At 39.7% G+C, this 26,331-nt stretch overlaps 1 protein-coding gene across 7 annotated transcripts in view; it reads left to right on the top strand.

The window, feature by feature from the left end:
• Positions 1-26,331, top strand: part of retm (real-time) — a 287,480-nt gene that overhangs the window by 172,352 nt on the left and 88,797 nt on the right. For all 7 annotated transcript variants that reach the window (XM_053791151.2, XM_053791152.2, XM_053791154.2 and 4 more), the window contains 2 exons: positions 18,680-18,795; positions 25,381-25,570. In XM_053791151.2, coding sequence (XP_053647126.2) covers positions 18,680-18,795; positions 25,381-25,570 — 306 coding nt within the window. The remainder of the gene's footprint in view (positions 1-18,679; positions 18,796-25,380; positions 25,571-26,331) is intronic.

The following is a 26,331-nucleotide window of genomic DNA, read 5'->3' as shown; positions in this document are numbered from 1 at the left end:
AGCATGACTATTTAATTTTTTATTTCAAATGCCCTCCTGCACCATACACTACTATGACTTATTGAAATCGGTACAGTATCTGTAATTTTGTATTACTGACATTCATTTAGCAACATTTCCTAATGCTGTTAATAGTTTGGCACCAGTCATCTTTTATTATTGTTATTTTAACTGCATTCATGGGGGAAACAACCCATGAAGGTCATACAGCACCCTCTGAATGGTAGAATGTTACTATAATACACACTGTAGTTCACTACAGGAAACTTTAAAACTTTATGATAGACTGAATACTGAAGACAGGACACCAGTTTAGCTCTTCTTCTGTAGCTACTAAAAGGTAGTCATAAGCATTATGGATGGGTCACCCTGTACCATATGTATGCAGCATGTGTATGTATGCATAAATGTACTCACATGTATGTATACACATATGTACCCACATGTAGTACTACAGTATCTGACTAACACAGTTCGAAATTGTTTAGTACATGGTAGGATATGAAGAATTTATTTGCTGGAGGTCTCTTGGGTGATATGTTACCAAATTTTTCTAATGGGATTCTAAAGTTGTTTTTGTAGTTGCTAGATTCTTAGGTACTCACCTAATTGTGGTTGCAGGGGTTGAGTCATAGCTCCTGGCCCTGCCTCTTCACTATTTGTGAAGCCTTGGGTGACATGCACCAACATGCTCCCCTGCCTAGTGCTAAACTGTTTTAACTCCCGTTAGGTTTTATTTTTGTGTTGGGCTCAAATAAAAATACATATAATGTATTCATATACTGTTGTTCCTCAGGTTTCCATAGCAGAGGGAAAGGGAGGGGAAATGAGTGGAACAGATTAGGGAGTCAGCTGGTTAACCCGTAAACGGTCCAAGCAGATCTACGTTCACATGTATATTGCTACAAAAGTAGATCTACGTTTTTTTTACATATTTTCAAATATAACAAAAAAAAGTAGATCAAAGTTTTTTACACATTTTCAAATGTAAAAAAACAAAAAGAAGATCTACTTTTTTTACATATTTTCAAATGTTGAAAAAACGTATATATACGTTTGGACCGTTTACGGGTTAAGTACATGAGTTTTTGTGTGAATTTTATGTTCTGGCTAATTCAGTGGAACACATCACACTTCAGTAAAATGAATTAAAAAGAACCCAAGAAAAACTTTAAAATGATTCTTTATGATCTACCAAAAATGCATAAAAACACTCCACATTTGTCAGTCAGATTGTATTATACAAAGAGCCCATCACAGTGACTACACCAACTCCAAATGACCAAATACTAAAGATAAATGCTTTTGATAGAGTAGCAACTTGGAAAAAATTAAAATACTGTAATACAGACCCCACAAATGATGTTGGGCCACTGCCAGATTGCAAAGGAATTTCAAGTAACATAGGATGAAGGGTAGGGAAAACAATATTTCACTTACCTTTTAAGATTTGGTCACATTTCCACGTGATATTTTATTTTTTATTTTATTTATTTATTTTATGTCTTTGCAAGCAGTACATTGAGATTTTATATTTACAATAGTGGGTTGCAATGCAACCTCTATTATGCCTAGGCATTATGGGCCAACTTAACATTATTGGCTTGCGGACTACTTAACACGATTACCAATTTCAAGCGGTTATGCACAGACTCGGGACACTTTTTAAAGTAAGTTGCATTCATTTCTTGAATCCAAATTATTTTTTTATCTCCTGAGTCAAGCATGGCACTGATTTTTTTTAATGGAGTTTTAATAATAATAATAATAATAATATCTTTATTTTTACAAGTTTATGCAGAAGGTATACAGGCCTAGCTGACATCAATGATATACTACTATATAGAAAGCCGCTTGTTATGTAGAGCATTTTGGGGAAATTAGGTCAGTTTTGTCCCAGGATGCGACCCACACCAGTCGACTAACACCCAGGTACCCATTTTATACTGATGGGTGAACAGGGACAGCAGTGTCTTATGGAAACATGTCCTAATATTTTCCAGCCACACCGGAGATTCGAATTCTGGACCTCAGTGTGTGAGCTGAGTGTGCTAGCGATCGAGCTTTCATTCCAACACATTTAAATGGGATTTAGATCAGGGCTGTTCCCTGCCCACTGGATAGCATTGATATTGAAGATGAAGAATTAAATACATGTGCAGTATTTGGGTATCTTTATCGTAGACATTCCGCCATCCAGTGACTTTATCAATACAAATAAAGCCAACGTCTACAATAAAGATACCCAGATGTTGCACATGTGTCTAATTCTTTATCTTGTCGGTATTGTATACCATACATGTACAGCATTGATATTGTTCCTATGTAATCATTTTTTGACCTGATTTGACATGTTGCTTGAGGCACTGTCTTGCATAAAGTGTGTGATGCCATGAATCTTGTGGAATGCAAGGAAATGTTCGTTAAGCACATCTACTGTATACAGGCCTCCCTCCATGTTTGCGAGTTCCACTTTCAAGGGCTTCAAACATTTGCGAATGCCCAGTTTCCCAATGATGTTTAAATTATGTTATTACATATGTTAGGAATTGTGGCGGTGGAAGAGTTTGTTTGGAGATAGGACAAGATAGTCCTTCAATATGGCACTAATATCAACTCTACAGTTTATTTATCAAACACAATTCATCTAATATGATATAATAAACAATATTAATAACATAGAAACATGACATATACTCTAGCATGAATAAAATATGTCATTAAATATGTCACGAGTGTTGTTGTTGTTGGGTGTATAAGGGCCACTGAGAGCATAAGCCTTACATAGTGATGGTGATGGTGGTAGCAGAGATGGTACAGGTGGCAGTGTTGTCAGTCACCCTATATAACTCCAGCAACATTAGAGGAGTTAGGTTCATGGTGTCCTTTTTGTCTCGATTAATCGCTTAACTTACTTGCTACACTGTTAATACTACACTTTATCGCTGGCTGGCGCTATAGCCTTTATCGACTCGTGCTGCTTTGATATCGTATATATCGTAGAATCACTGAATCACTGACAAGGGCACATTCTCCCCTCTCTCTTCCTCCTCCACTTTGGTACTTTGCTACGAGTTCTTTGTTGAATTCTATAGTCTTTCTCACCTTTACCAAAGGGCTGGCACTAGTACAATATTTTATGATGTTTTCATGTGTTTTATGATTGTTCATGGTTCAATAGGTTAAGGAAACAGTATTGTTAGGCTAAGTAAATGCTCTTATTATATTTCCCTACAATAGTGCACCAAACATTCATGATTTTTTGACATTCACGAGGTTCTTGATCCCCTAACCCTTGCAAATGTGGAGGGAGACCTGTACAGATACAGTACCTTCAGTGATGGGTCGCATGCAACCCAATGTCATTTGCAGAGTCTGTATGAACCCACGTACACAAAGAACAAAAGTTTATAACAAATCTAATTGGATCTGGTTAGGTTGGAAGCAAAAAATAAGTTTACAAAGTCATGTTGACTACATTGATTAAAAATAAATCTACTTTGAGTAAACAGTGTCCAAATCAAGGCTGCATACTTCTGAATTGTCCACATTGGAGTTAATGGCAGCAGTGTAATTTTAATGTAAGCTTCCTCTTCCTTATAACACACTGTAGAATTATTACAGTTGCATTAAGACATATTTTTTTTTTTTAACAAGTCAGCCAGCTCCCACTGAGGCAGGGTGACCCAAAACGAAAGAAAATTCCCATAAGAAAATACTGTCATCATTCAACACTTTCACCTCACTTGTACATAATCACTGTCTTTGCAGAGGCGCCCAGATACAACAGTTTAGAAGCATAAACGTACAGTGGTACAACGAGTTTCGGCCATAATTCGTTCCAGAAAGCTGTTTGAGTGCCATTACTGAACGAATTTGTTCCCATAAGAAATAATGTAAATTAGATTAGTCCGTTTCAGACCCCCAAAATTACACTTACAAAAGCACTTATAATAATACACTTAAATAATTGTTCGAGTTGGGAACTGTACAAAACTCGGGGTACCACTGTATGAAGATATATAACATACCCCCTCCAGACTGCCAATATCTCAAACCCCTCCTTTATAGTGCAGGCATTGTACTTCCCATTTCCAGTACTCAAGTCCGGCTATATAAAAACCAGTTTCCCTGAATCCCTTCACTAAATATTACTCTGCTCACACTCCAGCAGCTCATCATGTCCCAAAAACCATTCGTCTCCATTCACTCCTATCTAACACGCTCACACAGGCTTGCTGGAAGTCCAAGCCCCTCGCCCACAAAATCTCCTTTACCCCCTCCCTCCAACCTTTGCGAGGATGACCCCTACCCTGCCTTCCTTTCCCTACAGATTTATATGCTCTCCAAGGTATTACTTTGATCCATTCTCTCTAAATGCCCAAACCACCTCAACAGCCCCTCTTCAGCCCTCTGACTAATATTTTTATTAACTCCACACCTTCTAATTTCCACACTCCGAATTCTCTGCATAATACTATTTACACCACACATTGCCCTTAGACAGGACATCTCCGCTGCCTCCAGCCACCTCCTTGCTGCAGCATTTACAACCCAAGCTTCACACCCATATAAGAGTGTTGGTACCACTATACTTTCGTACATTCCCTTCTTTGCCTCCATGGATAACGTTTTTTGTCTCCATGGATACCTCAATGCACCACTCACCTTTTGTCCTTCATCAATTCTGTGGTTAACCTCATCCTTCATAAACCCATCCTCTGAAATATCAACTCCCAAATATCTGAAAACATTTACTTCTTCCATACTCTCTCTCTCCAATGTGATATCTAATTTTTCTTTATCTAAATCATTTGCTCTATGTTCACTTTCGACTTTCTACCTTTACACACCCTCCCAAACTTGTCCACTAACCTTTGAAACTTTTCTTTAGAATCTTCCATGAGCACAGTATCATCAGCAAAAAGTAACTGTGTCAACTCCCATTTTGTATTTGATTACCCATAATTTAATCCCACCTCTCTCCCCAACACCCTAGCATTTACTTCTTTCACAACCCCATCTATAAATATATTAAGCAGCCATGGTGACATTACACATCCCGGTCTAAGACCTACTTTTACTGGGAAGTTATCTCCCTCTCTCCTACAGACCCTAACCTGAGCCTCACTATTCTTATTAAAACTCTTTACAGCATTTAGTAACTGACTACCTATTCCATACACTTGTAGCATCTGCCACATTGCTTCCCTATCCACTCTATCACATGCTTTTTCTAAATCCATAAATGCAATGAGAACTTCCCAACCTTTATCTAAATAATGTTCACATATATCTTGCTACTCCTACTTACACTTTGGTCACACTTCACAGACACGCACATGCATATATATATATACATACATCTAGGTTTTTCTCCTTTTTCTAAATAGCTCTTGTTCTTTTTTATTTCTTCTATTGTCCATGGGGAAGTGGAAAAGAATCTTTCCTCCGTAAGCCATGCGTGTCGTATGAGGCGACTAAAATGCCGGGAGCAATGGGCTAGTAACCCCTTCTCCTGTATAGAATTACTAAAAAAGAGAAGAAGAAAAACTTTATAAAACTGGGTTGCTTAAATGTGCGTGGATGTAGTGCGGATGACAAGAAACAGATGATTGTTGATGTTATGAATGAAAAGAAGTTGGATGTCCTGGCCCTAAGCGAAACAAAGCTGAAGGGGGTAGGAGAGTTTCAGTGGGGGGAAATAAATGGGATTAAATCTGGAGTATCTGAGAGAGTTAGAGCAAAGGAAGGGGTAGCAGTAATGTTAAATGATCAGTTATGGAAGGAGAAAAGAGAATATGAATGTGTAAATTCAAGAATTATGTGGATTAAAGTAAAGGTTGGATGCGAGAAGTGGGTCATAATAAGCGTGTATGCACCTGGAGAAGAGAGGAATGCAGAGGAGAGAGAGAGATTTTGGGAGATGTTAAGTGAATGTATAGGAGCCTTTGAACCAAGTGAGAGAGTAATTGTGGTAGGGGACTTGAATGCTAAAGTAGGAGAAACTTTTAGAGAGGGTGTGGTAGGTAAGTTTGGGGTGCCAGGTGTAAATGATAATGGGAGCCCTTTGATTGAACTTTGTATAGAAAGGGGTTTAGTTATAGGTAATACATATTTTAAGAAAAAGAGGATAAATAAGTATACACGATATGATGTAGGGCGAAATGACAGTAGTTTGTTGGATTATGTATTGGTAGATAAAAGACTGTTGAGTAGACTTCAGGATGTACATGTTTATAGAGGGGCCACAGATATATCAGATCACTTTCTAGTTGTAGCTACACTGAGAGTAAAAGGTAGATGGGATACAAGGAGAATAGAAGCATCAGGGAAGAGAGAGGTGAAGGTTTATAAACTAAAAGAGGAGGCAGTTAGGGTAAGATATAAACAGCTATTGGAGGATAGATGGGCTAATGAGAGCATAGGCAATGGGGTCGAAGAGGTATGGGGTAGGTTTAAAAATGTAGTGTTAGTGTTCAGCAGAAGTTTGTGGTTACAGGAAAGTGGGTGCAGGAGGGAAGAGGAGCGATTGGTGGAATGATGATGTAAAGAGAGTAGTAAGGGAGAAAAAGTTAGCATATGAGAAGTTTTTACAAAGTAGAAGTGATGCAAGGAGGGAAGAGTATATGGAGAAAAAGAGAGAAGTTAAGAGAGTGGTGAAGCAGTGTAAAAAGAGAGCAAATGAGAGAGTGGGTGAGATGTTATCAACAAATTTTGTTGAAAATAAGAAAAAGTTTTGGAGTGAGATTAACAAGTTAAGAAAGCCTAGAGAACAAATGGATTTGTCAGTTAAAAATAGGAGAGGAGAGTTATTAAATGGAGAGTTAGAGGTATTGGGAAGATGGAAGGAATATTTTGAGGAATTGTTAAATGTTGATGAAGATAGGGAAGCTGTGATTTCGTGTATAGGGCAAGGAGGAATAACATCTTGTAGGAGTGAGGAAGAGCCAGTTGTGAGTGTGGGGGAAGTTCGTGAGGCAGTAGGTAAAATGAAAGGGGGTAAGGCAGCCGGGATTGATGGGATAAAGATAGAAATGTTAAAAGCAGGTGGGGATATAGTTTTGGAGTGGTTGGTGCAATTATTTAATAAATGTATGGAAGAGGGTAAGGTACCTAGGGATTGGCAGAGAGCATGCATAGTTCCTTTGTATAAAGGCAAAGGGGATAAAAGAGAGTGCAAAAATTATAGGGGGAGAAGTCTGTTGAGTGTACCTGGTAAAGTGTATGGTAGAGTTATAATTGAAAGAATTAAGAGTAAGACGGAGAATAGGATAGCAGATGAACAAGGAGGCTTTAGGAAAGGTAGGGGGTGTGTGGACCAGGTGTTTACAGTGAAACATATAAGTGAACAGTATTTAGATAAGGCTAAAGAGGTCTTTGTGGCATTTATGGATTTGGAAAAGGCGTATGACAGGGTGGATAGGGGGGCAATGTGGCAGATGTTGCAAGTGTATGGTGTAGGAGGTAGGTTACTGAAAGCAGTGAAGAGTTTTTACGAGGATAGTGAGGCTCAAGTTAGAGTATGTAGGAAAGAGGGAAATTTTTTCCCAGTAAAAGTAGGCCTTAGACAAGGATGTGTGATGTCACCGTGGTTGTTTAATATATTTATAGATGGGGTTGTAAGAGAAGTAAATGCGAGGGTCTTGGCAAGAGGCGTAGAGTTAAAAGATAAAGAATCACACACAAAGTGGGAGTTGTCACAGCTGCTCTTTGCTGATGACACTGTGCTCTTGGGAGATTCTGAAGAGAAGTTGCAGAGATTGGTGGATGAATTTGGTAGGGTGTGCAAAAGAAGAAAATTAAAGGTGAATACAGGAAAGAGTAAGGTTATGAGGATAACAAAAGATTAGGTGATGAAAGATTGAATATCAGATTGGAGGGAGAGAGTATGGAGGAGGTGAACGTATTCAGATATTTGGGAGTGGACGTGTCAGCGGATGGGTCTATGAAAGATGAGGTGAATCATAGAATTGATGAGGGAAAAAGAGTGAGTGGTGCACTTAGGAGTCTGTGGAGACAAAGAACTTTGTCCTTGGAGGCAAAGAGGGGAATGTATGAGAGTATAGTTTTACCAACGCTCTTATATGGGTGTGAAGCGTGGGTGATGAATGTTGCAGCGAGGAGAAGGCTGGAGGCAGTGGAGATGTCATGTCTGAGGGCAATGTGTGGTGTGAATATAATGCAGAGAATTCGTAGTTTGGAAGTTAGGAGGAGGTGCGGGATTACCAAAACTGTTGTCCAGAGGGCTGAGGAAGGGTTGTTGAGGTGGTTCGGACATGTAGAGAGAATGGAGCGAAACAGAATGACTTCAAGAGTGTATCAGTCTGTAGTGGAAGGAAGGCGGGGTAGGGGTCGGCCTAGGAAGGGTTGGAGGGAGGGGGTAAAGGAGGTTTTGTGTGCGAGGGGCTTGGACTTCCAGCAGGCATGCGTGAGCGTGTTTGATAGGAGTGAATGGAGACAAATGGTTTTTAATACTTGACGTGCTGTTGGAGTGTGAGCAAAGTAACATTTATGAAGGGATTCAGGGAAACCGGCAGGCCGGACTTGAGTCCTGGAGATGGGAAGTACAGTGCCTGCACTCTGAAGGAGGGGTGTTAATGTTGCAGTTTAAAAACTGTAGTGTAAAGCACCCTTCTGGCAAGACAGTGATGGAGTGAATGATGGTGAAAGTTTTTCTTTTTCGGGCCACCCTGCCTTGGTGGGAATCGGCCGGTGTGATAATAAAAAAAAAAAAATAATAATATATGCTTTAATGTAAACACTTGATCTACACATCCTCTACCCTCTCTAAAGCCTCCTTGCTCATCTGCAATCCTACTCTCTGTCTTACCTTTAATTCTTTCAATAATAGCCCTACTGTGCACTGTACCTTGTATACTCAGTAAACTTTTTTTTTTTTTTTTTCAACAAGTTGGCCGTCTCCCACCGAGGCAGGGTGACCCAAAAAAGAAAGAAAATCCCCAAAAAGAAAATGCTTTCATCATCATTCAACACTTTCACCACACTCACACATTATCACTGTTTTTGCAGAGGTGCTCAGAATACAACAGTTTAGAAGCATATACGTATAAAGATACACAGCATATCCCTCCAAACTGCCAATATCCCAAACCCCTCCTTTAAAGTGCAGGCATTGTACTTCCCACTTCCAGGACTCAAGTCCGACTATATGAAAATAACCGGTTTCCCTGAATCCCTTCACTAAATATTACCCTGCTCACACTCCAACAGATCGTCAGGTCCCAAGTACCATTCGTCTCCATTCACTCCTATCTAACACGCTCACGCACACTTGCTGGAAGTCCAAGCCCCTTGCCCACAAAACCTCCTTTACCCCCTCTCTCCAACCTTTTCGAGGATGACCCCTACCTCGCCTTCCTTCCCCTATAGATTTATATGTTTTCCATGTCATTCTACTTTGATCCATTCTCTCTAAATGACCAAACCACCTCAACAACCCCTCTTCTGCCCTCTGACTAATACTTTTATTAACTCCACACCTTTTCCTAATTTCCACACTCCGAATTTTCTGCATAATATTTACACCACACATTGCCCTTAGACAGGACATCTCCACTGCCTCCAACCGTCTCCTCGCTGCTGCATTTACCACCCAAGCTTCACACCCATATAAGAGTGTTGGTACTACTATACTTTCATACATTCCCTTCTTTGCCTCCATAGATAACGTTTTTTTGACTCCACATATACCTCAATGCACCACTCACCTTTTTTCCCTCATCAATTTTATGATTAACCTCATCCTTCATAAATCCATCCGCCGACACGTCAACTCCCAAGTATCTGAAAACATTCACTTCTTCCATACTCCTCCTCCCCAATTTGATATCCAATTTTTCTTTATCTAAATCATTTGATACCCTCATCACCTTACTCTTTTCTATGTTCACTTTCAACTTTTTACCTTTACACACATTCCCAAACTCATCCACTAACCTTTGCAATTTTTCTTTAGAATCTCCCATAAGCACAGTATCATCAGCAAAAAGTAACTGTGTTAATTCCCATTTTGAATTTGATTCCCCATAATTTAATCCCACCCCTCTCCCGAACACCCTAGCATTTACTTCTTTTACAACCCCATCTATAAATATATTAAACAACCATGGTGACATTACACATCCCTGTCTAAGACCTACTTTTACCAGGAAGTAGTCTCCCTCTCTTCTACACACCCTAACCTGAGCCTCACTATCCTCATAAAAACTCTTTACAGCATTTAGTAACTTACCACCTATTCCATATACTTGCAACATCTGCCACATTGCTCCCCTATCCACTCTATCATATGCCTTTTCTAAATCCATAAATGCAATAAAAACTTCCCTACCTTTATTTAAATACTGTTCACATATATGCTTCAATGTAAACACTTGATCTACACATCCCCTACCCACTCTGAAACCTCCTTGCTCATCCGCAATCCTACATTCTGTCTTACCTCTAATTCTTTCAATTATAACCCTACCATACACTTTTCCTGGTATACTCAATAAACTTATTCCTCTATAATTTTTACAATCTCTTTTGTCCCCTTTCCCTTTATATAAAGGGACTATACATACTCTCCGCCAATCCCTAGGTACCTTCCCCTCTTTCGTACATTTATTAAACAAAAGTACCAACCACTCCAACACTATATCCCCCCCTGCTTTTAACATTTCTGTCATGATCCCATCAGTTCCAGCTGGTTTACCCCCTTTCATTCTACGTAATGCCTCACGTACCTCCCCCACACTTACATTCTGCTCTTCTTCACTCCTAAAAGATGGTATACCTCCCTGACCAGTGCATGAAATTACCACCTCCCTTTCTTCCTCAACATTTAAAAGTTCCTCAAAATATTCTCGCCATCTACCTAATACCTCCCTCTCCCCATCTACTAACTCCCCTACTCTATTTTTAACTGACAAATCCATACTTTCCCTAGGCTTTCTTAACTTGCTTAACTCACTCCAAAATTTTTTCTTATTTTCATTAAAATTTCTTGACAATGCCTCTCCCACTCTATCATCTGCTCTCCTTTTGCACTCTCTTCACCTTTCTTTTACTGTCCATATACTCTGCTTTTCTTATAACACTTCTGCTTTGTCAAAACCTCTCATAAGCTAACTTTTTCTCTTTTATCACACCCTTTACTTCATCATTCCACCAATCACTCCTCTTTCCACCTGCCCCCACCCTCCTATAACCACAAACTTCTGCCCCACATTCTAATACTGCATTTTTAAAACTATTCCAACCCTCTTCAACCCCCCCACTACTCATCTTTGCACTAGCCCACCTTTCTGCCAACAGTCGCTTATATCTCCCCCGAACTTCCTCCTCCCTTAGTTTATACACTTTCACCTCCCTCTTACTTGTTGTTGCCACCTTCCTCTTTTTCCATCTACCTCTTACTCTAACTGTAGCTACAACTAAATAATGATCCGATATATCAGTTGCCCCTCTATAAACATGTACATTCTGGAGCCTACCCATCAACCTTTTATCCACCAATACATAATCTAACAAACTACTTTCATTACGTGCTACATCATACCTTATATATTTATTTATCCTCTTTTTCATAAAATATGTATTACTTATTACCAAATCTCTTTCTACACATAGCTCAATTAAAGGCTCCCCATTTACATTTACCCCTGGCACCCCAAATTTACCTACTACTCCCTCCATAACATTTTTACCCACTTTAGCATTGAAATCCCCAACCACCATTACTCTCACACTTGATTCAAAACTCCCCACGCATTCACTCAACATTTCCCAAATTCTCTCTCTCTCCTCTACACTTCTTTCTTCTCTAGGTGCATACACACTTACTATAATCCACTTTTCACATCCAATCTTTATTTTACTCCACATAATCCTTGAATTAATACATTTATAGTCCCTCTTTTCCTGCCATAGCTTATCCTTCAACATTATTGCTACTCCTTCTTTAGCTCTAACTGTATTTGAAACCCCTGACCTAATCCCATTTATTCCTCTCCATTGAAACTCTCCCACCCCCTTCAGCATCGTTTCAGTTATTCCCCTATAATTTTTACAATCTCTTTTGTCCCCCTTCTCTTTATATAAAGAAACTATACACTCTCTCTGCCAATCCCTAGGTACCTTCCCCTCTTTCATACATTTATTAAACAAAAATACCAGCCACTCCAACACAATATCCCCCCTGCTTTTAACATTTTTCGTGATCCCATCAGTTCCTGCTGCTTTACCCCCTTTCATTCTGCATAATGCCTCATGCACCTCCCCCACACTCACATCTTGCTCTTCTGCACTCCTAAAAGATGTTATACCTCCCTGACCAGTGCATGAAATTACCGCCTCCCTTTCATCATCAATACTTAAAAGTTCCATCTACCCAATACCTCCAGCTCCCCATCTACTAACTCCCCTACTCTGTTTTTAACTGACAAATCCATTTGTTCCCTAGGCTTTCTTAACTTGTTTATCTGACTCCAATTTTTTTTTTTATTTTCTGCAAATTTTTTTGCCATTGCCTCCCACTCTTTCATCTGCTCTCCTTTTGCACTCTCTCATCACTCTCTTCACCTTTCTTTTACTCTCCTCATACTCTGCTCTTCTTACAACACTTCTGCTTTGTAAAAACCTCTCATAAGGTACCTTTTTCTCTTTTATTACACCCTTTACTTCATCATTCCACCAATCATTCCTCTTTCCTCGTGCACCCACTCTCCTATAGCCACAAACTTCTGCTCCACATTCTAATACTGCATTTTTAAAACTATCCCAACCCTCTTCAAACCATCCCCCTCCCTCCCCACTATTCATACTTGCATTAGCCTACCTTTCTGCCAATAGTTGCTTATATTTCACCCAAACTTCCTCCTCCCTTAGTTTATACACGTTCACCTCTCTCTGACTTGCTGTTGGCATTTTTCTTTTGTCCCATTTGCCTTCTACTCTTAGATTATGTTGCACAGTTTTGGTCACTGTATTGCAGAATAGATATAAATGCACTGGAAAATGTGCAAAGGAGGATGACAAAGTTGATCCCATGTATCAGAAATCTTCTGTATGAGGATAGACTGAGGGCCCTGAATCTGCACTTTCTAGAATGGCGTAGAATTAGGGGGGATATGATTGAGGTGTATAAATGGAAAACAGGAAGTAATAAAAGGGATGTAAATAGAGTGCTAAAAATATTTAACATAGACAGGACTCTCAGCAATGGCTTTAAATTGGAAAAATTCAGATTCAGGAAGGATATAGGAAAGCACTGGTTTGGTAATAGAGTTGTGGATGAGTGGAACAAACTCCAGAATACCGTCATAGACGCTAAGACGTTGTGTAGTTTTAAAAATAGGTTGGATATATACATGAGTGGGTGTGGGTGGGTGTGAGGTGGACCTGACTAGCTTGTGCTAATAGGTCGGATGCACTACTCCTTCCCTAAGTGATGTGTCTGACCTCACTAGGTCAAGGCATTGGCTTAAGCTGGTGGGAGAATTGGAGCTGCCTCGCATAGGCCAGTAGGCCTGTTGCAGTGTTCCTTCTTTCTTATGTTCTTTAGTTCTTAAGCCTTCCCATCAACCTATTATCCACCAGTACATAATCTAACAAACTACTTTCATTACGTGCTGTATCATACCTTGTATACTTATTTATCCTCTTTTTCATAAAAATATGTACATGTATTACGTATTACCAAACCTCTTTCTACACATAGCTCAATTAGCCCTTTCAGGGTCCGTGCCGTAGTTCTACGGCTTTGAGTTGAGGGTCCAAACCATAGATCTACGTCATGAGCTCAGCTTACTCTAATAAGCTGTGAGCGATAAAGTTGGGCCTAGATATGTGAGAATACATCTATGTGGTATGTGTGCACCACACAAAACAAATCCTGCAGCACACAGTGCATAATGAGAGAAAAAACTGAGTCCGTAATTTTCGATTAAAACAGTGACTTCACAGTGTTTTTTCGTATGTTTTTTATAGTTGCATTTGTGATTTCTTGGTCTCATTTGATAGAATGTAAGATATATTACAGAAATAGAGATGATTTTGATTGGTTTTAGTATTGAAAATGGCATGAATCTGAGCTCAAAGTAGCGGAAATGTTAAATTTTTGCCGATATTCAAGAGTAAACAAATGACCTCATACATCTAATACATGCCAGCTGGTGGGTCTTATATATGTTCACAAATGTGGTGATATTATTTATACAATTATTACAGTACTTCACAACAGTAAATCTTCTATTTTTTGGTTTGAATAAAAAACCATTATGTGAATAAAAAATCAAAATGGAATTCATTTGTAAAGCCAGAAAATATAACTAATGAACAGAGGAAATGTTAGCTTAGTGCCAGGAAGGCCTGCATTGTTTATCCTGGACCCTATTTTGAAATTGGAATATTTTGAAGTCTCCGTTAAATTGGCCAAATTACCAAATTCCAATCACTTTATTTTGTAGTTGAAAAAGTGGACTTGGCAATTTCATGTGCTCAGTCGATAGAATGGAAGTAATACTAGTGAAATAGCTAAGAATTTGGTTGACTGGAATAATGCAATTGGCCTAAAATGGGAGTCAAAGTTAGCAAAATCACTGATGCGTAAATATCGCTGACACATCAAAATTCGCAAGAGCATAATTTCATCAATTTTCCATAAAATTTTGTACTTTTTGTTTTATTGCCTTCAGAAAAAGATTCTCTACCATTTCATGAGAAAAAATAACAAAATAATTTTTTGAAAATTCTTGAACCCAGGTACACACTTTGAAATTTGGCTTCTGGACCCTGAAAGGGTTAAAGGCTCCCCATATTCGTTTACCCCTGGCATCCCAAATTTACCTACTACTCCCTCCATAACATTTTTACCCACTTTAGCATTGAGATCCCCAACCACAAGTACTCTCTCACTTGGTTCAAAATTCCCCATGCACTCACTCAACATATCCCAAAATCAATCTCTCTCTCTCTCTCTCTCTCTCTCTCTCTGTCTCTCTCTCTCTCTCTCTCTCTCTCTCTCTTTTTTTTTTTTTTTTTTTTTTGTTTTTTTTTTTTTTTTTTTTTTTTTTTTTTTTTTTTTTTTTTTTTTTTTTTTTTTTACACAGGGTTTGACAAGGTTAAGGATCCCTAGCTTTATTGACAGCTATATTACAGGTTAAGGATTCCTAACTTTATTGGCAAGCTAAGAGCTGTTACCTACATCAGCTCATTTGAAAGCATTTTTATTGTTATGAGACATACAAGTAGAAAACAGGATGAAGTTGGAGCCATCTGTGGGCCAGCATTTTCATTTGATCAACTGACTTTATCTCGTTGACATCATTATGCTGTACGAATGTGTTCCGTCCTCGAGTCATCCTGGGTATGTATGATCTCAGATGGAGTGATGTTCTGGAGAAGGGTACAGCCAGAGTGAAGTTGCTGCTTTCTGCCCGTCTTGTGGCATAAAAGCTTGTTTCACGCTGTCCTCGAAGTGGATCCAAGTGTGGTATTTTGACAATATTGGCCTTGTACATAACAGTAAGGCCACCCACATCCCTCCTATGTTGAAGGCTCTGCTGAAATGACAGATCTATCCAGGATGGGTCCAGGCGAGAGATGAGACGTCTTGCTCTGTTCTCTACTCTGTCAAGCAGTTGCAGATGAGAGGGGGGGCAGGCAAACCAAGAAAGTGGAGCATACTCAAGGTGTGAGCGTACTTGTGCCTCGTACAGGATCTTGCAGCCCCTACTGTCAAGCAGATGCGAGATACGGCGAAGTGCTGTAAGCTTCCTGGCTGCCTTGTTTGCAAGATTTACAACATGGTTCTTCATGGTTAGTTTGGAGTCAAATTTCACCCCAAGGATATCAACTTCTTCTCCAGGTGCCAACATCGTCCCATTCATCCTTACTACTGCACCAGCATTACCATCATGGTGCCTAGAGACGATCATCATTTGCGTTTTCTCAGGTGCAAATGTTACTTGCCATCTATTTCCCTAAGCTGATATAGCTCTCAGCTGGTGATTGATGTAGCTTAGAGCAGCTGGCATTTCTTCTCTTGGATAAGTGAATGTCAGTGTACAGTCGTCTGCATATGCATGTGATTCTGGGATGAGATGAAGAAGGTCGTTGAAGTAGACATTCCATAACAGTGGACCCAGCATGCTTCCTTGTGGAACGCTTGCCCCAATAGGATGCCTTGCTGATTCCGTTCCATTGAGGACTACACTTAGAGATCTACCATGAAGGTAATCACTGAGGAGACATAGCGTAGAGCCTGCAATTCCCAGTGCTTGAAGTTTTGCTAAGAGGCCCTGGTGCCACACCCGGTCGAAAGCGCCAGCAATGTCCAGTGCTACCACACAGCTGACTTCGGATTCATCCAGTGACTGGTGCCACTTAGTGGAGAGGTTTAACAACAGATCAGCAGCAGAGTAACCTTTCCTGAAGCCATATTGACGATCACAAAGTAGTGAGTGGTAGTCAAAAAAATCTGTCATTTGTCTTGAGATTATTGTCTCAAGGATCTTACCAGTGATTGACAGGAGTGACACTGGTCTGTAGTTGCTGATTTCTGCTCTGCTCTTCTTTTTGTGAACAGGGACTACATTTGCCTCTTTCCATGGAGAGGGCCATTTACACTGTACTAGGCAGTGCTGAAAGATGCGAGTTAGAGGTGCTGCTAGCTGGTCTGCACATCTTCTCAACAATCTTGGGCTCAACTTGTCTGGGCCCACAGCCTTTTCTTGGTCAAGTGATTTAAGAAGGAAATGCACCTCCTCCTGCCTTATTGTCACCACTGACAGTTTTGACACAGTTCTTGCAGCTAGCCAAGGAGGGTCCCTTGCTGGATCAGGAACTTGCATTTTGGTAGCAAAGTGTTCAGCAAAGAGGTCCGCCTTCTCTTGACTACTAGTAGAGGTGGTCCCATCCTGTCGATGTAGAGGTGGAATAAGTTCATCAGGCAGATAACCTTGTCTGTCTTTGACCAGGGACCACCAGGTTTTGGAGCCTACCCTACCTGATGCTAACTTTCTTTTAGTGTCCACCTCCCATTTAGCAATGGCCCACTTTTGAACATCACCCATATGCCTACAGGCTTGCATGTGCAAGTTCCTGTTATAGGTGGTAGGATGTCTCTTATACCTTCGCCATGCTTTGTACTTAGCAGTAGCAGCCTCTCTACAACGAAAGCCAAACCAAGGCTGATCTCTCTCTCTCTCTCTCTCTCTCTCTCTCTCTCTCTCTTTCTCTCTCTTCTCCGGGTGCATAAACACTTTAATCCACTTTTCACATCCAACCCTTATCGTACACCACATAATTCTTGAGTTTATACATTTATATTCCCTCTTTTCCTGCCATAACTTATCCTTCAACATTATTGCTACTCCTTATTTAGCTCTAACTCTATTTGAAACCCCTGACCTAATCCCATTTATTTCTCCCCACTGAAACTCTCCCACCCCCGTCAGCTTTGTTTCACTTAAAGCCAGGACATCCAGCTTCTTCTCATTTATAACATCTACAATCATCTCTTTCTTATCATTCGCACAACATCCACGGACATTCAGACATCCCACTTTGCCGATTTTCTTCATTTTGTTTTTAGTAGGCTATACGGGAAAAGGGGTTACTAGCCCATTGTTCCCGGCATTTTAGTTGACTTTTACAACACGCATTGCTTATGGAGGAAAGATTCTTGTTCCACTTCCCCATGGATATGAAATGAAAAGTACTAAGAACAAGAACTATTAAGATAAAATCAAAGAAAACTCAGGTGAGTGTGTTTTTATGTACATGTATGTGTAGTATGACGTAAGTGTAAGTAGGTCACACTACACATACGTGTTTATGAGACAGAAAAAAGACACCAGCAATCCTATCATCATGTAAATCAAATACAGGCTTCCTTTTACACTCACTTGGTAGGACTGTAGTACCTCCCCGAATCTTTGCTGTCTACCAACCTACTACCTTTTAAAAACTGCAAGATATATGTATATGTTTAACATAATATAGTATATGCATGAAATTGACTCATGAACCATTAAAATGCAGTGCTTATATCAACATAAAAGCTTTGATTTTAAAGATGCATAAAACCCAGGGGCACTCAACACTGTATGTGTTGAGTGCCCCTGTGCACTCAACACATACAGTTAACAGCTATAAATTACATGAAGCACATACTGTAATGTGGAAATTGTTTTAATTTGACACCCCACAAAAATTTTGTCTGAGGTTTTACTGTATTTTAGTTTTAGCTGACATAACATGTTTTCATATGCTGGTAAATTGTTTAGCTAATGTAATTTTATAAGCTTACATACAATTGGCTTGTAAAGTATAATTTTAATCATTGCAGTTTTTTATTGTTGCTGGAAATTATTTAAATGTGATTTTGCTTACTATAGTGCAATATTTGATTCATTCATTTATATTAATTACTGTATTTTGCGGCTTATGAGATGCGGCATATATGACTTGTTTTAGTTTCAATGGCTCGGCATAGGATGTAACTGAGAGAGCTACAGCCCACCCCACACCCCAAACCCTACGTCCTATAAAATGACCTTCAGTTTATAGGACGTAGGGTGGTTTTGGAGACATTTTATGGAAAAAAAGTCTGTCTAATAAGCCGTGAAATATGGTATAAGTAGTTTTAAAGCAAAATGTATGTCAACAGACAATAATAAGTTGGATGCAGATTACATCAAGAGATGTCTGGGAGACTTGACTCCTCTACAAGAATCACGATTGATACAGCTCAAGAAGTGGGTTGCTGAACTACAGAAAGGAAAGGTAAGTTGGATACCAGGAAAAGCACCTAATGAGAGTAACTATGATTTATTGATTATATACTTGTAGATGCACTTTTTCATTGCATTGACACAAAATTCAACTATATAGTGTCTCCTTATAAGAGGGTTTACTGTATACAAGATGTGATTCTACAGTAAGGGGAAAAAAGTGTGGGTGGTGTGTTGAGGCATCTGTGGAAAGAATGACATATCTCCAGAGGCAAAAATAGGAATGTAGCAGAATTTAGTAGTACCAGCATCTTTATATGGTTGTGATGCATGGGTTATGAATGCGGCAGTGAAAAGTAGTCTACAGGCAGTGGAGCTGTCATGTATGGTTTGAATATCATGCAGAAAATTTGGAGCATAGAAATTAAAAGGTGACGTGGAGGGAGGAGGGTTGGACATGCAAAGAGGATGGTGAGGGGTATGATGACAAAGTGGGTCTGTAAATCTGGAGTGGAAGGTAGGATGGGTAGGAGGCATCCCAGGAATGGTTGGAGGGAGGGGAGAATAAAAGAGGCTTTGAGTTTTAGAGGCTTGAGCATCCAGCAGACTTATGTGAGCATGTTATGTAGAGTGAATGGAGACAAGTGGTTTTACATGGATGTGCTGTTGAAGGGTGAGCAAGGTAACTTTTATGAAGGGACTCAGGGAAACCATTAACCAGACTAGAATTGTGTAGGTGGAAAGGGCAGTGGCTGCACTTTGAAGAAGGGGGAGGATGTTACATTTGAAGAGTAATGTAAATTAAGATATCTACACACTTCTGGAAAGATAGTGATTGAGTGAATGTTGGCAAGTATGTTTTCTTCTTTGACTTGAGAAACTTGTCCAGTTCCTTCTTGAAGACAGGCAGGGTATGTTGGTAATCCCCTTTATATAAGAAGGGAGGTAACTGAAAAGGTTTGGTCCCTTCACACTTACTGAGTTTATCCTTAGTGTATTCAGTGCACCCTTGCTTTAATTGGGAGTATTTTTCACCATCTGCTAAGGGTCATACTGTCATGGGGTATGATTTATGCATGGAAATTTGTGACCAGTCCTAGAATTTTCTAAGTGTAGATTATAATATACCTTTCTCAAATGTTTCCAGTAATTTAGGTGCTTAACTGATTCTAAAGAGTTAGTGGTGGGTCGTCATATGAATAACACTCCTGTTGTGTAATTCTTCTGTGATGAATATGTAATAATAGTGGTTTGTCTTCATTCCATCCTGCTTGTACATGACTTGTTTCTGAAAATATCATAAAATTTTTTTTATAATTTTCAAGTTTTCATCCCAGGCACATATTTTCTTGGGATGACCATTATAAAAGCTTTGGCGATTAATTCACAATTTGGAGAGAAAGCTTTTAATGATGTTTTGGTTCTTCTTGGACTATTATCAAGTTCTGACATGATGTTGGTCCTAGGCATACTGAAAGTCATCTAAAACTTCTGTTTCTGTATCAAACTGAACACATATTACTGTTTAATATTTTTCCAGTAGTCCTTTTCGTGAGCTAGTCCAAAATCACCCAGTGATCCACTAATCCGGATTCGCCTTGATTCGTCCAATGACCAGATTCAAACAGATTCGTTGATAACAAGGTATCCTCTGACTGGTTTCATTGACTGATGGAGCTTTACGTGCCCTTATCAAACACCCAAACAGTAACTACAACAAATAGATACAATACAGATAGACAGATCTACTGTTAAGGTGATTATTAGCAAAAATCTACAGTGATCCACAAACTGGACTCGTCCGGATTTGCCAGATTCGGGCGGATTCAAACGGTTCCGTTGGAAATAAAGCCAAACCGGAAGATCTGTTAGAAAAAATTAAATACTTCGAGGAATTATAGACTAGTTAGCTGGGAGAGTTGTCAAGTATTGTAAGATGACTACCACCATGAAGATCTGTGTAGTCTGCAGAAAGGGTAAGGGACGAAAACATGCCTGGATTGCTTGCAATCTCTGTGGTCAATGGTCTCATGGTATATGCAGGGATTTGAAACCAGTGACCACACTTTACATAAACTCGGAGAGATGTTTTTGGGTCTGCCCAAATGAGATACAGCTGTATGAGAAAATTACATCTATATTAAAAGACAAGAACACCAATAAAAGTTCCTTCTTGAAAGACATGTCAGCATGGTATTACAGCTGGGAAAATATGATGGGTGGTAGGGACAGGGCTGTCTTGGACAGTGCTCCTCAGGGTGCTAGTGCTGTCCTGGAGGAAATTGCTCCAGAGGGTTCTAGTGATGTCCTGGAAGACAGTGTTTGTGAGGTTATTAGTGTTGTTCTGGAGGACAGTGTAGACAATGTTATTCAGTCCACAGAGGTTCAAAATAGAGATACTACTGGAGATGGATCAAAAGGGAATGATGCCTCAGGGAATATTGTAGACACACTACCAGCAAAACCAGGTGGAAGCACTGATGCCCATACAGGGGTGAAAGATACGGAGGAAACAAGAAAAATAAATGCACCAGCAACGAACACAGCTACAATAAATCCTAGGAAATGAATTACAATGTAAATACTATGCCTTGGGTATCTGCAGGCATGGTATATCTGGTAAAACAGGTGGGATATGCACCTTTTACCATCCCAAAAAATGCCGCACCCACATGACAGCAGGAGAGTGCAACTTCCCCTTCTATAACTTATTTCACGCAGAAATGTGTCACTCATCAATCCATGAAAGAAAATAGTACAACGCATACTGCCAGGCACATCATCTAAAGGGGAATAGAAGACAGACCAGCCAGACTATGGGAAACAAAAGAGGGGAGCCACAACCTCTCTAGGAACAGAGGTTTTTTAGGGCCAGGAGGGAAAAAAGACTGGCAAGAAATGACAATAATCCTACAACTGAAAATACTTTTGGAGCAGAGACACGGACATTGGCCTATACTCCAGAACAACAGATATTAGAGCCAGCAAGTAAAACCCCCTAAATTCCACCAATATAATGACATTTGTCTTTGCAAATATACAGGGTCTAAAGCCGTCAAAAAACAATAAAATTCCGTACATCAAGGGATGGCTCACAGAGTCAAATGCAATGTTTGCAGCATTCACAGAGGCCCACATAAAGGATCATTATGACAACGAAATATGGATCCCAGGTTATAACCTATTTCGATGCGATAGACTAAACAGGCAACTAGGGGGGGTTGGCCTGTATGTCACAGAGTCGCTCATTTGCACAGAGCTACTAAACATCTCAAATGATGTAGTTGAAGTTTTGGCGGTAAAGTTTGAAAACCAAAACCTTTTCATTTTGGTGGTATGCAAGCCTCCAGATGCAACTTCCCAGCAATTCCAGCAGCAGCTTGTGAAAATTGACCACTGTCTAGAAAATCTCCCAACTCCTGCCCCAAACATCTTACTAATAGGAGAATTCAACTTGAGACACCTAAAATGGAGGAGTATAGCAAACAGTGTTTTAGCAGAGATCACCCTAGGAGGCAGCTCAGATGAAAATTCACACACACATGAACTATTAAATCTCTGCACCAAATTCACCTTAAACCAGCAAATAGTAGAGCCTACAAGACTAGAAAATATGCTGGACCTCGTCTTCACTAACAACGACAATCTGATACATAATATAACTGTATCAAAGACCATACACTCAGATCACAACATAATAGAGGTACAGACATGTATGCACAGGGCTCCTGACCAGCAAAATGTGAGCAGTCATGAAGGTCTCTTCACTATATTCAATTTCAATAAAAAAAACATACAGTGGGATCAAGTAAACCATGTCCTAAATGAAACAAGCTGGGAAGATATCCTAAACAACACGGATCCAAACATTTGCCTTGAAAAAATGAATTCTGTGGTTCTTGAGATCTGCTCAAGACACATCCCATTAAGAAAAAGAAAGATAAGATGCAAACTAGAAAGAGAGAGACTCTCCCTATACAGACAAAGGCAAAGAGTCACAGAGCTGCTGAGTGGGACCAATATATCTGAAATACGAAGGGAGGCACTAGTCAAGGAAATTGTAAATATCGAACTTAAGCTGAAGGAATCTTACAGGAGACAAGAATCACAGGAAAAACCAAGCCATAAAGGAAATTGAAAAAAAAACAAAATACTTCTTCTCTTATGCCAAATCTAAGGAAAAAAACAACATCCAGTATTGGGCCCCTGCTTAGGCAGGATGGGACATACACAGATGACAGCCAAGAAATGAATGAGATATTAAAGTCCAAATATGACTCAGTGTTCAGCGAGCCACTGCCCAGACAAAGGGTCGACAACCCAAATGAATTCTTTATGAATGAAACCCAAAATTTGGTCATCTCATAAATCTCGGATGTTATCCTAACTCGACAAGACTTTGAAGAGGCAATAAATGACATGCCCGTGCACTCTGCCCCAGGCCCAGACTCATGGAACTCTGTGTTCATCAAGAATTGCAAGAAGCCCTTATTGTGTGCCTTCAGCATTTTGTGGAGAGGGAGCATGGACACGGGTCATCCCACACACACTAAAAACAACAGACATAGCCCCACTTCACAAAGGTGGCAGTAAAGCAATTGCAAAGAACTACAGACCGATAGCACTAACATCCCATATCATAAAAATCTTTGAGAGGATTCTAAGAAGCAAGATCACCAACCACCTAGATACCCATCAGTTACACAACCCAGGGCAACACAGGTTTAGAGCAGGTCACTCCTGCCTGTCCCAGCTCCTGGACCACTATGACAAGGTTCTGGATGCTGTAGAGGATAAACAAAATACAGATGTATACACAAACTTTGCAAAAGCTTTCGATAAGTGTGACCATGGTGTAATAGCACACAAAATGCATGTTAAAGGAATAACAAGAAAAGTTGGTAGATGGATCTATAACTTCCTGACAAATAGAACACAAGGAGTAATAGTAAATGGAGTAAAGTCCCAGGCAGCCATGGTAAAAAGCTCTGTTCCGCAAGGCACAGTACTCGCTCCCATTCTATTCCTCATCCTCATTACTGACAGACAGAGATGTACGCCATAGCTCCGTGTCTTCCTTTGCAGATAACACCCGGAGTACCGTGGCAGTGACCTCCATCGAAGACACCAAAAGACTCCAAATGGACATCAACCAAATCTTCGAATGGGCCACTCAAAACAATATGAAGTTCAATGAGGAGAAATCTCAACTATACTGAGATATAGGAAACTTGAGGAAATTAAAAATGTACCAAGGTATATGACAAATTCTAACCATACAATAGAATGGAAAAGTAATGTGAAGGACCTGGCAGTGATAATGTTAGAGGACCTCGCCTTCAAAGACCACAACAATGTATCTACCTTATCTGCTAGGAAAATGATAGGATGGATAATGAGAACCTTGAACACTAGGGATGCCAAGTCCATGATGTTCTCTTCAAATCACTTATGTTCTCTAGGCTGGAATACTGCTGTACACTAACAGCCCCCTTCAAGGCTGGCGACATTGCTGACCTGGAGAGTATACAGAGAACTTTCACGGCACACATAAGTACCATAAGGCACCTAAATTACTGGGAACGGTTGAAGGTCCTTGATCTGTTTTCCCTGGAATGCAGGCAAGAGAGATACATGATAATATACACTTGGAAGGTCCTGGATGGATTGGTACCAAACCTGCATACGAAAATCACTCCCTATGAAAGCAAAAGACTAGGCAGGAGATGCAACAATCCCTCGATAAAAAACAGGGGCGCCATGAGTACATTGAGAGACAACACAATAAGTGTCTGAGGCCCAAGACTGTTCAACTGCCTTCCAGCATACATAAGGGGGATTACCAATAGACCCCTGGCTGTCTTTAAGAAGGCACTGGACAGGCACCTAAAGTCAGTACCTGGCCAACCGGGTTGTCGTTTGTACGTTGGCTTGCATGTGCCAACAGTAACAGCCTGGTTGACCAGACCCTGATCCACCATGAGGCCTGGTCTCAGACTGAGCCATGGGGGCATTGACCCTTGAGACCCTCTCCAGGTAAACTCCAGATATAAGAACCAAAATTGAGCTCTGCTGTTATCCTCCCCATCTCAGGTTATGTTGTACTGCAGCCACCAGATCCTTTTCCCTATATGACATTTAATGAGTGCACTTCTTGTTCATGCTGGTATACCACATTCTCAGATCTTTGTAGGTTAGATATGAATTATTGTGACTTACATTCTTTGTGAAGGCATTGTTTCTTTGCCTTAGCTTTAAAGTCGTCAAACCTTTAAGCCTCTTGCTTTCTATTAAGGGAGATATTCTGCCCTTAATAGAATTGCTTCATCACTAGTTTTGGAACCTCATTATTGCCAGATATAATGTCTAGTCAGGACATTACTGAATTGGGAGAATTTACTCCTATACAAACCTCGTTAAACACAGTAAGTTTTTCTTTTATGTTTCGTCTGAATGAGTCAGTTACATCATTTGATAAGTTTAGCAATCTACTCAGGGGTATTGAGGTCCTCCCTAATTTTACTTCTTGTTTTTTTTATTTTTACAGATTTAATTAAGTGCATCTGATACAGTATTATTTAAAATGAAATCTAAGGCACAATTTTATGTTCTTTAAAGATAAAATATATATTTGCAGGTTCCAAGTGATAGTTGCTTGTTGAGATTTTTGAGGGCTCGAGACTTTAACATTGAGAAAGCCCGTGAGATGTTAAGTCATTCACTCATTTGGAGGAAAAAGAACCAGGTTGATAAGATGATTAATGAGTATCAAGTGCCTCAAGTAGTGAAAGACTACTTTCCTGGAGGGTGGCACTATCAGGACAAGGGTAAGCATTTTCTTCATGTGCTCTTTTTTTGCACAGTACAGTGGACCCCCGCATAACGATTACCTCCGAATGCGACCAATTATGTAAGTGTATTTATGTAAGTGCGTTTGTACATGTATGTTTGGGGGTCTGAAATGGACTAATCTACTTCACAATATTCCTTATGGGAATAAATTCGATCAGTACTGGCACCTGAACATACTTATGGAGTAAAAAAATATCGTTAACCGGGGGTCCACTGTATTGCATTGATTACCTTGTTGGACTGTATTTCATTTATTAAAATGCTCCTACATATAGCTACTTATTGTTATTTAGCATGGTTGTTATTCATAAGAGATAAATGGTTTAGTGTTTAGCTGATGGAGGCTTGATATTTGTGCTGATAGATCCACATGGATTTAGCACTTAAGACCAATACTGTAGTATAAGAATTCTCACATTTTTACATAAACTAATTTCTGTATATACCCTACTCTGGTACTATATATGCACGTGTTCCATAGCAGTGTTCATGTGGTTCACAGTAGTTCTCATATGTTCCAAAACAACATTCATACATTCTGCAGCAGTACACAAATGTTTCACAGCAGTGTTCATGTTTCTCACAGCAGTGCTATAAGCAGAGTTTTCTTTGTGTACAAACAAACTGGATAGATGTGAAACATTCATATAATATGGAAGACTTGATTTCTTTTACTCTGTATAAGTTGAAAATGAGAGAAACATAATGAGATCTCCATATTTGTCTTGAACTAAAC

Source organism: Cherax quadricarinatus, chromosome 59 (genome assembly GCF_038502225.1).
Source record: "Cherax quadricarinatus isolate ZL_2023a chromosome 59, ASM3850222v1, whole genome shotgun sequence".
NCBI lineage: Eukaryota > Metazoa > Arthropoda > Malacostraca > Decapoda > Parastacidae > Cherax > Cherax quadricarinatus.
Note: the sequence above shows the minus strand (reverse complement) of the source record. Positions and strands in the feature narration are given on the sequence as shown.